Genomic DNA, 18,299 nt, shown 5'->3' on the forward strand with positions numbered 1-18,299 from the left:
CTGAGAGACAGCAGGAGAGGAGGGAGGGGGGATAAGAACAGTCACGACTGCCGCTCCATCAGCCTCGGTGTAATTGAGCAGCATTCACAGTTCACAACGACCATAATGAATATTTTATCACTGTTTAAGGGGCATTAGCACTAACGAGGTACTTAGTTTTGTCCTGTATGTATCAAGAGAACAGGGAACTTGCTGTGACCATTCAAACAGTGAAATTTACTAAAAGCAATGAGACTCATTATATTTTTATAAATAATAATCATAGACTGTAAACAGTGATTTCTCTTCAGTCACGGTCTTCTTAGCCCTGGTCTTATTTTGTTTTTAAGGTCGTATCTAGTGATTTGCTCTCCAACAACACCTCTTGAGTTTCACCTCTTTTGCATGATCAAGTTCTCACTCTGTTGTCTCACTCGTCAGTGCATTTATGTGCGGTGCTGTGCTTTAATTACCAACATCATCTGACAGGTCAGCGGCAACAGTTTAATAAGCAGACGTTAATGTAAAAACGGAATTAAAAATCTTGCTGTCAGCTGTTTATTTCCTCGCTGTTCTTTATTGTATTATATGCTGAAAAGAGCTGCAAGAAGTTGATGAAGAAGAAGTTTTGGTTGCCAGCAGCCTCATTTTACCAAAAGCCTTAATTACAGTGACCTTAAATGATGCTGCCGTGACAGCTTTGATGCTCAGTTATGGCTCCTCGTGGTCCTCGTTCAGAGAAATAGACTCAGAAGTCAAAAGATAACTGAATTAACACTGGTACCATTTGCTGGTGTTTATCCTCCTTTTGCATGACCAACATTGTAGTGGACTGTAAAAATCCTTCATTACTGTCATTTATAATAGCAAAGGATTCATGAGGCATTGTCAGAAGGCCAGGTACAGAACAGCACCTCTGGAGATGATCTTAGAGACACATCTGCATCATGCTGCTCCAAAACTCTCTCCAACCTGAGTGCTCTCTCAGAAACTCTTTAATAAATGGAAGATCTGAAACATGTTGCAGAGACTCCACAGATTCATGCATCCTCGACCCCTTTTAGCAGAGAATAAACACTATGTTCTGGCCCTTATTCTGACCTACCTTGTCCATGTCTTTTTCTGAGCAGGCAAAGGCGACCTGATCGGGGCGAACCTGTCCTTGGATGACCGAGTGATAAAAACCAATGCGGATGTGAAAGCCCTGACCTACTGCGACCTGCAGTGTATTAACCTGAAGGGGCTGTACGAGGTGTTGGACCTCTACCCTGAATATTCACACCACTTCGTCCAGGACATCCAGCAGGACCTCACATACAACTTGAGGGAGGGACATGAAACACACGTGAGTCCAAGTGTACCGTCTCTGCTGGGTGTCATTACAGTATGACTGAGGCTCATTGATTTTAGCACATTTTCAACCACAAATACACAGATTTTTTTTTTTTTTTAAAAGGAGCGAACTGGTTGATTTTCACCTTGATTTCACGTCTCATTGTTCCTAAAAGTTCTTATGTTTCATGCTGCAACAATCACTGAAGTTTACATTAATGAGGTCCTCTTGTAATGTTGACCAAAAAAAAAGCTTCAACTAATAAAAAGTGAAAATTGAAACATAAATGAGGTCTCCTGAAGAAATAAAAGTCAGGTTTTCTAATCAGATTTTCAGTCAAATCATTAACTTTTTGGTCCAATCTTCTCTTAATAATCTACATAACAGTTCCTGATTTTTTTTCGTATTGGGGAAAAAAACAGAAATTAATGAGGCCTAAGAATAACACACAGCAGTGCAGCGCGTGCTGAGCACTTTGTACACACTTGCCAATTTCTCAGGATTATGAATCAAAGTACTGTAATGATGTGTGAGAATGAGTGATGGGTTGAGTGAGAGGAGAAGGGGAGGCAGGAAAGGATGGAGATGGGAACATAAGAAATGGACCTCATGCTTTAAGATAAGAAGACTGTACGTGTGTGTGTGTGTGTGTGTGTGTGTGTGTGTGTGTGTGTGAGAGAGAGAGAGAGAGAGAGAGAGAGAGAGAGAGAGAAATATCCAGGGCACTTGGAGGAGCTCTGCTGCTGTAATTACAGTCAGGTGTTTCTGTCTCTCCAGCCCAAACACCACTGGCCCACTTACACACACACACACACTCACACACACACACACAACCTGCCGTGGGGCTTTTAGGTGAAGCTAATATGAAGAGGGGCAGCCCAAATCTCAGGACTGAGAGGAGTTAAGATGAAGACAGGAGGAAGGAGTGAGGAGGCTGTGTTTGTGGCTGGGAGGTTGAGATCACTGTTTGGATATTACTGGACTGTCTGTGAGTACAACACAGTAGTGTCCATGAGTTGAGGTCACTTATTTTTTACTCAGTGGATCACTGCAAGCTGTAGAGTCATTTATTATATCCTTCTGTCCACTTGGTAAAGAAATAAACTGCTGAACATTGTGAAACAGCTCCTGCAATTTAAAACAGAGAGAAGAAAGGTCACATCTTGATTGCTCTGTCCTGCAGTTCATTTACTTTATATTGTCGCCCTGGCTCTCTTCCAGGTTAAGGCCAGACTGTCTACAACAGCTCTAGATACTCAGGTAACAGACCACACACACTCACAAACACTGATTGATGGTTTAACCGCTTTGAGACAGGTGCCATCGACTCAAAACGTGTCGATCACCCTCACCTTGTCGGTTGGTACCAGACCACGTTTTAATCAACCCGCGATTGAAAATAATAATGAAATTCAAATTAACGTTCAACCTCAGATCAATTTTTCTGTCCCTATGAAAAGTCTGCAGGGCCACATGGCAGTGGACCTCCAACACTGATAATGGACTCAGTCACTCTTTTAGTCTTAATGATTCTTATAATGAGTTAGCAGTCATTAAATCACAGCTGCTCCATAGCAGAGGGAGATGAAGTACTCTGCGTGTTCGCAGCCTGTCCTTTGAATGTTGAGAATCTGCACAAATAACACAAATATAATCATCTGTAGTCAGATATTCGCAGACCAATCAATGCAGCTGTCGGAGCCATTAACCCCACTCTGGGTCTCCTCTGAGAGAGCTGGGTCACAGGCCGCTGATCAATAGGTTACGGTGGACCTTATTTCTGTTACAGCCTGATTGTATCCTCGTCTTATGGTTGATCAGCGTCCAGGAGTGCAGATCCTTGACAAAAGGGGACACAGGTTTATTAAGACTGATGTCAGAGTTCATTGGTGTTGCCTTCATTATTCTGCAGGTCACCATTTCAGCCTAAAATGTTGATCTGGGGATTTTTTCTCATCCTTGTCACTCATAAATCCTGCTGAGTGGTCTGCTCCTTGCAATTAGAAGTCATTAGTGCATCTATGTGTGGAAAATGCCTCTGTGTGCTTCAGGGTCATGGAATCAACTGTACAAACACAGCTCAGCATCCTCAGAAGAAGCAGAAAAATGAGGCAGAATTGGTATTTTCTTTAAAAAAAAAGGAGGCATTTAACTTTGACGTCATCGAGCCTGATGCTCCAGATGACTCAAATCAATATGAATAGATTTTAATTTCATATCAGCTCTCTGCTTTATGTCATTTCCAAAAGTTCTCAAAGTATCCACACTCAGAGGTTGGATTTCAAAATGAACTCAAATCACAGGCGATGGATATTTGGCTCTCTGCGTGTGTTTTATTCTTTCCTTTTATCTCCAGTCAGGGGTGGGAAGGAATGGACGGGTGGTTCAGGGATATCCGCCCATCATCGAGGCACAGGAGGAACATGAGGAAGATGAGGATGAGGAAGAAGACGAGGCCACGTCTGTACTTCTGTCATCGGAGCGGAACCAGCCGGTGGACCTCAGGGACACGGCTGGGAAGTCTCCACTGAGCCGACCCAGCCAGAAGACCACGGGACAGAGCTCCAGGAGGTCTCGGAGGAAGATCCAGGAAATTACTCTCACCACGTTAGACCCTTCCAACCTCAGCCCCAGGTGAATTTGACTGCCAGTGATTTCCCTGCATGTGTAGGCCTGTGTTTCTGTGACTCTGTGTTATATCTATTTTTGTCGTTCTTTAGCAAAGGAAGTAACAGCTAGCTTAGCCAGTGTAGAGGTGCTGGTAAGGAGGCTAGCTGTTTCCCTCTGTTTCCAGTCTTTATGCTAAGCTAAGCTAAGAGGCCTCTGGCTACAGCTTTATATTTACAGCAGTGCAGACATGAGTGTGGTATCATGTGTGTATCAGGCAAATACACACATTTCCCAAAATGTTAAACTATACCTTTAAGGTCATGAAAGCACAATATTCAAACAATATGACAATATAAAATACTCATGCTTTTAATTGATAATATTGTTTATAAGTAACACTTAATAATTTTTACATTATCAGTAACAATCTACACACACACTCTGGTTTCTCTGCAGGATAGTGGACGGTACTGAAGACAGTGAGGGGACAGAGAGTTCCCTGGCCTTCTCTTTCTCTACCAGCCAAAATTGTCCTGTCAACGAACCAACCAGTGCCTCAGCATCTGCCACAGGTCCTCCCATCCTGCAGCACACAGCCATTTACCTCTCAAATATGACTGAATACCATTTACAGTCCCTGAAACTTCCCACATCCTGGTGAAGTGAAAAATGTTCCCATCCAAATCCCTGCAGCACTGTTGAGTGTAATGGCGGTGATTAATGTGAATTCACATTTTCTGTCAACGCCTGAAGTATTTATCCGCTGCCTTGTTGCAGTAACTGCTGGATGTAAATTTGTAGTTCTTATTCAGCACTTGAAGTGACTTGTAATTTGTGTCACAGATATGCTGCAGATCAGCACAGCAGAGCTAGCAGCTAAAGCAGAGGAGACCAGAGGACAACTGCAACGCCTTGACCAGCAGGTAGGACTCTGTGTGTGTGTGTGTGTGTGTGTGTGTGTGAGAGAGAGAGAGAGAGAGAGAGAGAGAGAGAGAGAGAGAAAGAGAGAAACAGAGAGAGAGAGAAAAATAGAGACACAGACAGGTCGGCTCAGGTAAGCATGAGCAGCATAGGATGGGTGAAAAGATGAGAGAAGTGTTGAAGTAAGAAGCTAAAAAATAAAGGGCCAAAAAACTGTGACTTCTGTTTTACGGCAGGACACAGTCGACCAATAATCTGAAGTCATTTCAGTCAAACTTATTTGTGTGCGGTATTATACTCACAAAGTAGTGCAGTACTACAGGTTGTGCAGGCAAAATACTGCACATTGTTGGCAATTAGTTTTTATAACATATGAAAATTAATCACAAAATCAAACTACAGTTTTTATTTTTCAATCTTCATTTTATTCTCATCTTTTTTTGTGCATGTTGATCTAATCACAGTGTTTAATGATGTCTGTATCGCCTCGTCATCGTCTCATTTAAATTGTGGAAAAAAGGTTGTTGACGAACATATTTTGTCTTACTTTGCGTTATGGAAATTAACACTAATACAGTATCATGTCTGGCTGTTTTGTAGCCTTCAGTGGTCATTGTTCAGCTTTGAAAGAATCAGTTCACACACACACGTACACACACACAGCCTCTCGTGCTGCATCCTATGGTTTTGATTGGCGGGTGGCTAAATTGACATTAGACTTTTGGCAGGTGAGGAGGAGGAGTGTTTGCTTCCTCCTGCTAAGCCTCAGTCTGTATCCGGGGATGAGCAGACAGAGGCACTGAGAAAAAGAGACACGGAGATAAAAAGACCGTAAATGGAGAGGAAAGGGGGAAAAGGCAGATACCTTTATGAGTAGAAACAAAAAGGATATCAAATGAAAGGGATGACAAAAGGGAGTGTGAAAGGCAATGGCACAACGCCGTCACAGTTATACACACTGGCGCTGCTGTCCTTTCTGTGTCTCTGTGGGTTACCGGTGTCTGACAGGAAGTCTCTCAGCATGGTCTTGTAGGTTGTTAATCCTCACTTGGATCCAACCACACAGATCACCACAGGAGATGAAAAGGGGGTGTTGGTTTAAACCCTGTCTGCTCTCTGCACAAACACAAATACAAATGACGAGTGAGGGCGTTGTGTGTTACATATGCATGCTGCATAGTTTGAAAACGGATTTATTTGCAAAAAAAAAAAAAAAAAAGGTTTCATGTCGTGGAAAAGGCACCTGTTCAGTGCTCAGTCTCTAACATGCAGACTTGCTGCCAGTCCTCTGTATGCATGACTGTGGTCAATCCATGCACATTTCCTAATCCACAGAAAACAAGCTGATCCACTCACTGTTCACACACTTGTGAAAACCAACAAAAAATGCATGCACATGCAAATGTTCAAATTTGTTGCTTGGCAACATCACTTTTCTTACTAAACAGCTACAACCTTTCCCATTCTTTCAGTCAAAATCAATGAGCAAGGGCCCTTTGAGACCTGTGTCTGTGCTTGTGAATAAAAAAAGCACACAATCTGCAACTGGAAATGTGACACAATAAACAAGCCGAATTTCTTTGCTGATTCTGACATGAACCACACGAAGTGACACAAATGGCTTAATGAACAATAAATTGCGCGAACACAGTAATAAACCACCTTTGCCTCACCCTGTGACCTCTTAGCTTTACCCTTTAACCTTTAGCCTTAATGCTATATCTATGCCAGTGAAGGGTTTATTCTAGTGGGAGCTGAATAAGGTATTAATAGTTAAAGAGAGGCCTGACATGGTGACCTTTGTCCCGTGTTTTGGAAGTTATAAAGTACATCTATACAGGAGAGACACACAGTCTGAGTAATTGCACTTATAAGAACGAGGCAAAAAACATGTGACAGCAGGATACACTCATACAGTTCACCACAAATACACTTGAGAATGAGACACGGGTAAACACACACTGCACAGCAGTAGTGACCTACTTTATTAAATGAAAAAGAAACAAAATCAAATACTGAAAGCTCCAAGCAAGTATAAAACAGATTTTTTAAACAGTACAAAGACTTAAAAGTAGCAGTAATTGATTTCTTTTGTCCATGTGGAGGTAGTGGAACAAGCTGTCAACACAACATTTATGTATTATCTATTCACACATCTAAAGACACTGAACAACATTAATGTTGATTTGTTTCTGGCCACCTGACAAATGTAACTCAAATATTCACTTTCCCTTTTGCTCTCAAAGCCAAAATATTCTGGCTCTTTAGCCTGCTAAATGCTCCAGTACTGTTTAGCAACCAGCTAGTAGCTAACCTTTTCTGTCTAGTGCTGATCGGGTAGTTCGCAGTAGTTCATCTCGGTTTCCACAATGGAAATTTGGCCAGGAAAGCTGCTTGCATGTGAGTTGCAGTAACCAAGTAAGTCTTAGCACCGTTACTTAGACGGTATCTTGACTGTTGCCACATTGAGAGCTCATTTTGCCAGTTCTGCTTTTGAACGATCTGATTCATAAATGTCACAAACCCCTTTTTTTTTAAATCATTTGGTATTTTGACACCAGAACATTGATAAAAACAAATAGTTTGAGGAACACCAGCAAGTTGAGTGTATTAGACAGGCTGTGATATTGTCAGCTTTGTTATTTATATCAAACACAAATGTAACCAAATATAAATAATCCTTCAAACTGAAATTAAGTATATATGCATCATACTGTGTATGTGTTACATCAAGTCAAACACCATGCAAAGAAAGACAAAGTGCATTACTTATTGCATGATCAACCAGGCAGCCCAGTGGGCAACCAAGCTTTTAGAGTGATCCGATGACTCAGTTGTTGCTTCATATAGTTGATTCCTACATTAATGCATTGTGCTACTAAGTTAGCATAAGCACTGGATGATCTAATGATGCTCTTACTGATTTATCTGTGCCGAACACGTACACCTGTAGCTGCAGTGGTTTCTGGTCGTCCATGGCTGCTGGTTTTATCTGACCATGTTGACAGACGATTGGCTCTGAGGTGGGAGTACTGGAATCATGTTGACACCGTGTCAGATTGGACTGTCCTGTAGCTCTCAGCTTTTTCTATTTTTATCAGAGCCAGAGTTTAGACTCTGGCTTTTATCAGCCACTGCAGAGAGGAAGAGAGATGATAGAATTGTGAGAGAGGGAGAGAGAATATTTTGCTCTGTTAATGCTGTTGTCAGGAACGAAGTGTGGTAGATCAAAGTTAAACAACTGCATTGTGAAAGGATAGCAAAAATGTTCTGAGAAATGCAATTAGTTGTACATTTGGACTATTGACTGATGAGTCAGACAAATATTCAAATACACATATGTGCATTTAACTGAGAGAGGGAGAGGAAGCTCCTGGCCTTATTTAGTCTGTCGTGATCACAGTATATTCATGGACTCTGCCCAATCACCGCTTGACGTGTTCACATTGGAGCACCACTGGAGCAGCTCCCACCTGGAGCTGCGTGTCCTGCTGAGGGCTGATGTGCATCCAGTAGCACTGATGTGCGTGATTGGCCTGATGAATGGTCAGGAGTGCTTTGACTGGCAGAAGCAGATGGCATGTTGGCAGGTCTTCATGGTCGTGCCCTCTGTGGACACGCTACGTGCAGAGAGCAACTAATCACCAGCCCCCACCTCACCCCTCATCAGTGTAATGACCAATTATAGCAGCACGATGTTACATGCAAAACTCCATGCTGGCAGGAGATGGAAATATTTTGACCCAAATTGAGTGACCTGAAAATGCTGAACTCATAATGATGTACCGTATAACCTGGGCCTTTTTGTTCCTGGGAATCAGTTTCCTAGAAAGTTGTTTTTATTACATAAGCATATGGCAGCAACTCCACTTTGAGAGTTAGAGGCATGGAGACCAGAGGTTTGGACACCAGAGGTAATGACAGAATCAAATGCCCCAAGCAACAAGAGGCAACAACATCAAAAGAATTAGACTACTGATGGTCGTACCTTCATTGTGTTTTAAGGAAGCCAAGTGTGCTGATACCTGTTGCTGTGTTTTTATAATGTACTAGCCCATATTTCTTGAAGTTGTAATTCTGATATTTGTCCTGGTTGATTTGTGGACACCTGTGAGGTAGTTTTTGGTGTGAGTAGTTTTCCACACAGCAGCAGGGCACAATAAAGTTGGTTATCTTGTTAAGTAGCTGGAGGTGCGAAGCCTTTCATCTGAAACTCTTCATCTAACAGCTCACTGTGATTGCTCCTCCTTGTTCCATTACTCCTGTGGTTAATGGCTGCATTTATACAGCTCTTTCATCTGAAGCACTTTTCCCTCTCAGTCACCCATTCACACACACTCACGCACTGATGGCAGCGAACTACAATACAAGGTGCTGGTCAGAACATTGGGAGCAATTTGGGGTTAAGTGTCTTGCCCAAGGACACTTCAACATGTGGATTGATGGAGCAAGGGATTGAACCGCCAGCCCTTGCCAAAATTAAATGTAATCCACTCTCCGAAAAATCCCCACATCTTGTTTTACAGATGCATTTATGATGAATGATCACCGTTAGGAAGGGGGCGTGAACCATGGTTCCCTCAATGAGATAAAATTGTGCTAAACAACATGCACATGCAATCCATTTCCTCTCAATCTCTTGCATATAGGTAGGCAAACTATTTCAACTAAAGATTGTTTGTGTTTGTGTTTGTGTTTGTGTTTGTGTTTGTGTTTGAAGGTGAGCACCCTTGGAAGGGAAGTGGCCGACCTTGGAAGGGTCATGAAGAGAATGGCCCAACTGATGGAGACCCTCATGTCATCAGTGCCACAACCAACAGTGGTCTGCCCCACGCATTACTCCCCAGCACACCACACATTCCACACACCCCATCCTAACCCCCCTCAGTCTTACCCTCCACCATCCTCTTCTCAGACTGTCTCCATCTGGATGGACACACCCATGTCATTGCCCTCTTCTCCGATCATTATCCATCAGCAACATGGTGCGCTGTGCCACAAGGACTCCCAAACGCATAGACCCCAGGACCTCCAGCTGGGGCACCCTGCAATACCCAGTTCATCTTTGCCTCCAACTCCAAACTCATCATCCCTTCAATTACAGCAGTCCATCGTTGCAGAGTCTCACCTGCCTTCCTCATCCCTCAGCTCACCAGAGATTTCCCACTACAAAGATGACTCCATCAGGTCAAGGGTACACAGTTCCCCCCTGCAAGATGGGGGAGATGAAGGCCCTCATCAGACCTCTGGGCGTTCTCCACCAACTGGACTTGGGGGGAACTATCACAACCCACCCAAGGGTTTGTAGCAGTGCTCCATCTGAACTCTCCTGGACTTTTACCAGGATATATTTTGGGATATGTTCCTGAAGATTAAACTAATCAGCAGGGGCCCCCCATATCATTGGCGGACATTTGCAGGGATGCAATTCTAATTCTTTTTGTTTTAAAGGCACGTGTTTAAAAATCATGTTGCATGAAAACCAGTACAGAAGGGATAGGTGTGTTAGCTTTACCTTATAGAAATGTAGTGATGTTAGACAGGATGTAGAGGCTTGGGACAGTCGTGGAGCTGAATGATCTCTGCGGCTTTCTGGGCACAGCTCACCCCCAACCCACTACCCTCCCCACCTTGAGGCGGGATTGTGCCATAATGGAGGACAAGATGGATACAAAGGAGAGAGAGTTTTTTCTGTCTTCTCTTTTTTTTATTTTTGCTCCTGGCTAGTTTCAGGTTGGCTGGACTGGTTGGAGGAAGAGAAAGCATCATGTGGAGTGGTGGAGGTGGGCTTTGGAGACAAGGGGAGGAAGAGAGGGGGGCGTTAATGTCCTTCCCCCAACTCCATATCTCGGCGATTTCTTCTCCTTTTAACCCTTCTTTCCTTGCTCACTCAACCCATGCCTGATGCTCTGGATTGCGTGGACCAGTGCGTGGCTGGTTGGACTGGGAGCACAGAATAGTGTGAGATGGGATGTATTGTGCTCTTTACAGCTGGCCCTCAGGGAAGGGGAGGTGGAGGGTGGAGGAAGCTGGTCGTGGAGGTGGTGGGGGGGAATATTATGCCTCCGGCAGCACAGTCCCTGCTGTCGTCTGTCACACTGAGCGCAGGGACTCTATCTCCCTCTCTGTTTCTCTTTTCCAGTGTTTCTCTCCACACACCTACCACTGTCTCTCTCCCTCCTTCTTTCTCTTGCTCTCTGCATGCCTTTCCGAGCCTTTTGAGTAGTGCCTGTAGACACACATTAACATGCTGCATGTCACCCTGTTGAAATCCAGCTTGCCATTTATCTATCTATTTAAAGGAAACACGGTTCAATCTTTTAACAGCTGAACCTGGCATTTACTGATGCATATTTATTGGACATCGGCTCAGTTTAAACAACTGGGTAATTTTAGGCACAAGGTAGTCACCCCTGTTGAGAAGTGGCCCGGAGCAAAGCGCCAATACTAAATTGGTTCACGATCCACAATGTAGGCCATTTCCCTGATCGTTACCCAGCGTTATCAGCTCTGATATCCATTTTCTCAGCCGTTCAGAGCGAAGGCAATATCCCCACATAAAAGCACAATAAGGAAATAAAGACGCTTTTATATTACTATGAATGTATCATTACTAAAGATGTATTTTTTTACCTCAAAGAATGCAAGAGTGTGGGATAACAGTAACAATGCTACTGTATATGAGGTTATGGCAGTGCTATTTGCTGGTACCAGCCAATGCAATCTTAAACCAGGAAAAAGGTCCTAACTCTCGTCCCGACAGATCTACTGTTCTCTTTGGAATTCTTGTAGATTTGACTCTGCTTCTCTGCAAATGGAATGTACTGTAATCAAACATCTTTTTTCCCATAACATTTTGATAATTATTAGATACAAAAAAACAACTGTTATGCTAATAAACAACAAATATGACTGTTATGTCGTGGCCTTTTGTTTTGTGCAACATTGGAAAAGCTGGAAAGAGGTTATTAGAGGTCATCACAACCAGGAAACCAGGAAATCCAACTTTTTCTCTTTTCCAAACCACATATAAAGTATATTATATTATTATAATCCATGTGTGCAACACATTAATTGATAGAAGTTCAAGGTCATGATTTAGCTCAGTTTTTTTGTTTTGGAAGTCAAAGTGGCATCTTAACAGTCTTAAATCAATGGGTGAGTGCATAATGTCCCTGGATTACAGCAAAAGCAGATACAAATTATACAATTCCACACCAAAAGGCTACAACCATGTAAGCAGCTCCATGAGGCTGTAAGCATGATGATGCTTTGAGCTACATCAGCATGCTAACATGCTCAAAATGACAATTTTAACATGCTGATATTTAGCAGGTGTAATATTCACCATGGTTGCTGTTTTAGTTTAGCATGTTAGCATGATAAGATATGATAATTAGCACCCAACACTAAGTACAGCTGAGAATGATTGGAATGTCATTTATGGAAACATTTCATAGTACAGGATAAATAAAATATTGGACCTGATGACAATGGCAGTGGAAAAGTTTAGGGATCGCCAAAGTTATTAGAATTCATGGTGAGGGGGGCTTGAACATGTTTTATGGAAATCCATCCAATAGCTGCTGAGATATTTCATTCTGGACCAACTGACAGACTGACATTATCGTCCCTAGACCACACTGCTAGCATGGAAACACACGCAGATCATCATCAGCATTATGGATTTTTTGACGTGATAAAAAACGTAGACATCTTGAAGAATCTAAGACTGCTTACTGCCCACAATATAGCTTGTCGTATGGTCCATACAATCAAAGATGCTGACGGAGGAAAAGTTGCAAAATTTGTGAATTATATGAGCGTGTTCCACATCATGTTGTGTAACAAACTTACATTTGTGTCATTGATTTGCAGCTGACGTGTTGCTGAACCACTTTTGGACTCTGACACCAACACAAAAACACACACAAACACACAAAGTTAATAACGCCAGATCTCTGTCATGCACCAGTGTTGCTTGTCCACACTATGTTTATAATAGTGTGTGTTTGTTTTGTGTATGCGCGTGTGTGTTGGCCTTTCATAAGCTGCTGCTACGCTTCATCTGTGGTGAAAGCACGGCCATCGTCATGTCCCACTGGTGACTCGGGCAGGGGGTGAAAACTGAGCAATGTGTGCTGTGGATCACATTGACACATCTGTCATAGGTCCAGCTGCTCTCACCTGGTGAGGTGCTGCTCCGCTGTGTGTGTGTTTGTCTGTGTGAGGAAGTGGAGTGGGTGGACTACATGCATGCACATGAGATATACTTTATGGGTTTATCATGGAGGTACAACTGTGTCAAGGTGTGTGTGTGTGCATGGGGGGATGTGTGTTTATTAATGTGTGCATGTGTGTGCATGATTTTGAGGGTGCAGTGATGTGAAAATGAAGACATGCATGTCATCAAAATATTCGCCACGTAGACAATTTCTTGTGTGTTTTACTGAGAAGGGACTTGCAGGTGGGTGGGGGTGTGTTTGCTCAGAGCATGATTATATGTGTATTTAACAGCGCCTCCAGCACATCTGTGGGAATGCTGTTATTTAGCCTGGGGTCTTGAAGACCCATCCATATTTAATGGTGTTCAGACAATCCCATCCTGGCTGTTTATGCATCGCTTTATCCACCTGCTAGCAAACTCATCTTTTATTCACTGCTTCCCACAAGCTGTCATTAACAAACTGAGGCCCATCTGCCTTCCTCCTTTGCACCCTTAGTTTCCTCTTTCCCACCACTTATGATTTTTGATTAAAGTTGGGTCTGAATCAGCGGGATGGAGAGGACGGTAGAGCAGACATGGAAATGCGGCAAAGTGCAACATAAATGCTAAAAGGAGAACAAGATTAAAAGCTGTTGATGTATGAACATTAATGTTTACACATAACGTGCATTTAACTCTGTGTTTCATATTCCTTCTGTTGCTGTGCGTCTGTTTAATCCACTCTTTTCACATTGTTTAATGATGGCCCTGACCCAAATACAGCAACTATTCATCCCCGTTCAGTCTTTTCATCTGAACACACACATACGCACATGCACAAACACACGCAAACACATTCACTCTTCCATTCAAATGAGCACTTTATCCCAATGAAAAGAACCTCTTCACTCGTCCCTCGCAGATTTCAGTACTGAAAAGGACCACCGCTGTCCAGAAATTCTCTCTCAGGTAATAAAAATCTGTCCATTTCTCTCCTTTCATCTTCCAGTCATGACGGAGATATGCTGAAATCTGCCAGCTGTGGTGCTTCCATTCAGCCCTCACTGAGATCTGATAGGCTGCTTGCTAAAGAAAAGAGGCCGAGCTGTGTGCTGAACCAAGGACACATTATGTTTGTGCTCCAATGTGTGTGGCCCGACTTGGTTCGTGCGCGGTTCTGGTTATGTGTACGTTCAAATATATTGAGTGTCTGTTTGCAGGCAGTGTATGAGAGCACACACACGTGAAACACAGAGAAAGATCCACATGGTGGCTTAACATTTATCTGTTCCACTCTGGGTGAGACGGCGACAGCTGTTGCACATCCAAATAGTTCTATTTGCATTGTTGTAAAGCAGGAAGGGAGGAGGGAAGCTTGCAGGACATCTTGTGTGTTTGATAAATGAGTCTGAGTTGCTCCCCTGGGTGCTGCGGTACAAGTGGTGGTGGTGCTGGTGGTGGTGGTGGGCGGGGTGGCAGAACAATATGCATGTCAGAAGTGGAGATTAATGGTGGTTTCTTCTCTAAGAAGTGGAGGTCTGGCTATGCCCATCAAGCGAGGCCACGGAACGGCCGCTAAATTACCTCTATTGTTGGTCACCTGTCAGAGAGTAGTCTGGCATTTTAAAGCAGCAGATAGGAGGATCGTCACCATGTAAAGCTCTTGCTAAAAAGATGTCTTCCATTGTGTTGATGCAACACTGATACAAGGGCCCTTGTTGAAAAGTCTGGACTAAAGTGCTCACTCATTTATTGAAGAAGAGAGAAGGCATTGGTCTGAACGTGGACTCCTGGCACCACTGAACACTGTGAGACGGCTGTACATGACGTACCTTTCCAGTCTGTTGTGTGATGCAGCGGTTTTCTATGATAATTAGCCAAAGATTGACATTACAAAATGAACCAATGGCTTTTCTTTTAATCGACCTAATCAGAGTCTGCTACAAACCATGAAACTATCTGTAGGCCTCGGTCCTAGGTCTGTTTTGGCAGGTCCACATATTTATGAATCACTTAAAATGTCACACTCAGTCTATGTCAGATTAATGTTTGCCCACAGTGGTGTTCAGTGTTGGAAGCAAGTCCAAATCCGACCCATGTCGGACAAAAATAATAATTGAACAAGAGAAAGAGAGACAGAACTGTTCCATCACAAAAGGAGAGGGTTTAATTTCATTTCCTCCTTGCTGATTAGCCACACTTTTACCATTTTGACCTATCTCTTAGGGACACCAACAGTTCCATACATTTTTCTGTGTTAATTCTGCTGTCCGTGTTTTTGCTTTTCATTGTGAGGCAGAGAAGCCATAAGAGGGCTGTATGGGTGATAAAGTGGTAAAAATAAAGGTGACACATTCAACTTTTGGTCCTTTGCCAGACTAGTTTATGTAACATCTCTCTGTGTGGAAGTGAAATCTCCAAATGTTGAAGTAAAATTGTGCACATCTTGCATGCTTGTTAAATCCAGTATGACCATAGCTTAGCCTGTCAGTCAGTTGTGTGATGCCATTGAAGGGCCTCTGGTTTGAGCGCAGCACACAGCAGCAATCACAGCACTGTTCACTTAGGGCTTGTAAGCTTTGTTTATGCTTGACATGTGGTTCACGCGTTAAACAATAAATGTTCTCCCTAATGTTAATGTGATAAATGACAAAGACAGAACCACGTAAGATGATTATTTAATGAAATGTCTTTGTCAAGTCATCTTACAGCATGACCTGGAAGACCGGTTTTCAAGTATTTGATGTGTTACACAAATATAGGTATCACTAAAACACTCAATTTAAACGGCGCCTTTATAAAGTCTTTGTGTCACCAGGAACTTTCTAAACAAGGCATTCAAAAGCCGTTTTTGTCCCTGACCCTAATTGCTGCTGCAAGCCAAGTTTTTGTCACATTTTAACGCAGTTAATCTTTGCTCAGTGTCAGTGCCGGCTCCTGAGGCTCATCCACATAGGCCTAATTGCACAACAAGCACATTAGGAATCACTGGAAACAAAAGCGTTTGTTCGCAGAAGACCCAAGGCTCTTTAAAGCGCGCACAGTAAGTACAGCCACCTCCGTCCTTGGTGAAATGGCCCCATGGATCTTCATAAAGATGCCCCAGCTTCCTGCGCCACAGCAGCTCACATCCATCTGAGTCTCCCAGAAGACGTGTGTGTGTGTGCATGTGTGCATTTTTGTTGGGTGGCTGGTGAGGATGTGACATGTCCAGTGGCGATCAGCATTTGATGGCAGTGTTCGCCGTATTTATCACACCCACCTCATGGAGATGAGATGGAAGATGGTCGCGATGGGAGACACAGGGGAGGGGAGGGCATGCAAAAGGTCATATGCAGCAATGGAGAAGGAGAACAGCTTGTGGAGAGGAGGTAGAACAGTAGAAGAAGAGTCTCAGGAGAAGGAGCTTTTGAACACAGACAGAAGGAGATATTTGCAACAAAATCAGTGGAGAGTTAAAACAAACTGGATACTGACACATATTCAGATGGAGCTTTTCTTATTTAATGTTTTATCTTATGTGGTGATTGTGACATATGTTTGGACCCCTTAAAAACAAGACATTTCAAGGGGTTTATATCTTTAAATTTATTCAAACATAGTCAGATAAAAACAACAGCTCTGATGACTGTAAAAGTTTGACTTAATTTCCTTCTAATTCCTCCCAGTTGTGTAAGAAATTCACAAATTATCATTCAGAACATTTGTCACGAAGTCTTAGCCAGATGCCAGTCTTCAATGGAATTTAATGTCTGCCAGTAAATAAGTGTTGGACAACAGCTCCATCAGATGCCATTTAACTATCATTTTATATTACCTCTCTGTATTACAGTAAAGGGTGCTGCTTTATTAGCATGTTCAGCTTCACTGGTTATTGCTGAGAGACTTACAGAGACCTCTGTGGTTGACTCATTTTACATCCTCTACTGGGACATTTTCACACGTCTTATCATATCCTGCAATATAAAGTGACACCAGAGATCCCCATAGGTTGCAGTATTTCGAATAAAATATCATGAAACAGGCAGTAGCAGGAGTTTCCAACAGGGGTGTCAGCGCTACAGTCTCAGGTCCTTTTTCACTTTCATTTCCTCTCTCTCTTCACAGGTCCTTTGTGTTAGCCTGGATGCACAATGGTGCTGACAGGTGGGACAGGTCTGATGCACGAATTATAGGCTAGTCTGCTCTCTGCAAATATAAGAAGTCTGAGCATTTTTTTTTTCTTTTGTTCAGACACAATTACACAACATAATAGAGAAAAGGATGAAGTGATAACCCTCCCCTTTGTCACAAACTGGGCTTGCACATATTATGACGATGATAAAATATGGACCATGACCATTGTAATTACATATACACATATACATACATATATACTATATACTACATACTGTGTGTGTGTGTGTGTGTGTGTGTGTGTGTGTGTGTGTGTGTTTCCTTTACAAAAAGCAGTTCATAAACAAAGAAATGCGTGCGTCATCTCCAATCACACATATAGAGAATTATGAAAATGCATTGTATTTAAACATGATGTGGGGTCTGAGAGACTCCCATCAGAAATGTTTAGTCACTTTCTTCAGCAGACTTATGAAACATATAATTGATGCAAAATTATGCATACAAGTAATTCTCATAAATTAGTAAAAGTCATTAAATATCAAAGTGGTAAAACTGTTAAAAATTTTGAGCTGTCAAAGAACATTAGGCTCAAATTGTCAGACACGTCGCTGGCTTTGTCGTTTCGTTTCGTATGTGTTTGTACCAATATTAACATAGACTCTTTTATGTCATGCAGTCTTCTGGGCAAAACTGTCTTGCTTTGCAGCGTGAAAGTAGCCATACAATGAGCGTGTGACCTCTGAAGACCCAAAGTAGAGAGATGTAGCTCCTCTTTCACAACAGCTCAGCAGCCTATAGTTATGTAACCGAGAGAAGACATTCTAATCGAAAACACGTTGACCATCCAAGTGTTTGACCTATGCCCTGAAGCTGCAGACATACCATATGATCCTTTATATTGAAAAGATGCTGTGTACTTGACTGGGCTAAGTACACCATGGGTTAAGAAGAGCATTACTGTGGCAGGGTGTAGGCGGTTATGAGCGTTCAATGCTTGGGGGTGAGGAGAGAGTCAGGGTCCTTCCCTGTATGCCAGTTGCCATCCTAACCTTGGGCTTACGGTTTAAGTATAACCTTCAGTTAGAATTGAGCTGTGAATTATAGTAGATACTTGGACACAAGAACACAGTA

At 42.7% G+C, this 18,299-nt stretch overlaps 1 protein-coding gene across 1 annotated transcript in view; it reads left to right on the top strand.

The window, feature by feature from the left end:
• The window catches only part of kcnh8 (potassium voltage-gated channel, subfamily H (eag-related), member 8), a 49,186-nt gene extending 37,426 nt beyond the window's left edge, over window positions 1-11,760 (top strand). Inside the window, exons 11-16 of the mRNA XM_076755298.1 lie at window positions 1,110-1,324; window positions 2,534-2,572; window positions 3,669-3,946; window positions 4,379-4,494; window positions 4,766-4,845; window positions 9,564-11,760. Of these exons, the coding sequence (XP_076611413.1) occupies window positions 1,110-1,324; window positions 2,534-2,572; window positions 3,669-3,946; window positions 4,379-4,494; window positions 4,766-4,845; window positions 9,564-10,151 (1,316 nt within the window). The 3' untranslated portion in view covers window positions 10,152-11,760. The remainder of the gene's footprint in view (window positions 1-1,109; window positions 1,325-2,533; window positions 2,573-3,668; window positions 3,947-4,378; window positions 4,495-4,765; window positions 4,846-9,563) is intronic.
• Window positions 11,761-18,299: the final 6,539 nt, after the last annotated feature.

The sequence above is a fragment of the Chaetodon auriga genome, chromosome 17 (genome assembly GCF_051107435.1).
Source record: "Chaetodon auriga isolate fChaAug3 chromosome 17, fChaAug3.hap1, whole genome shotgun sequence".
NCBI classification, from domain to species: domain Eukaryota; kingdom Metazoa; phylum Chordata; class Actinopteri; order Chaetodontiformes; family Chaetodontidae; genus Chaetodon; species Chaetodon auriga.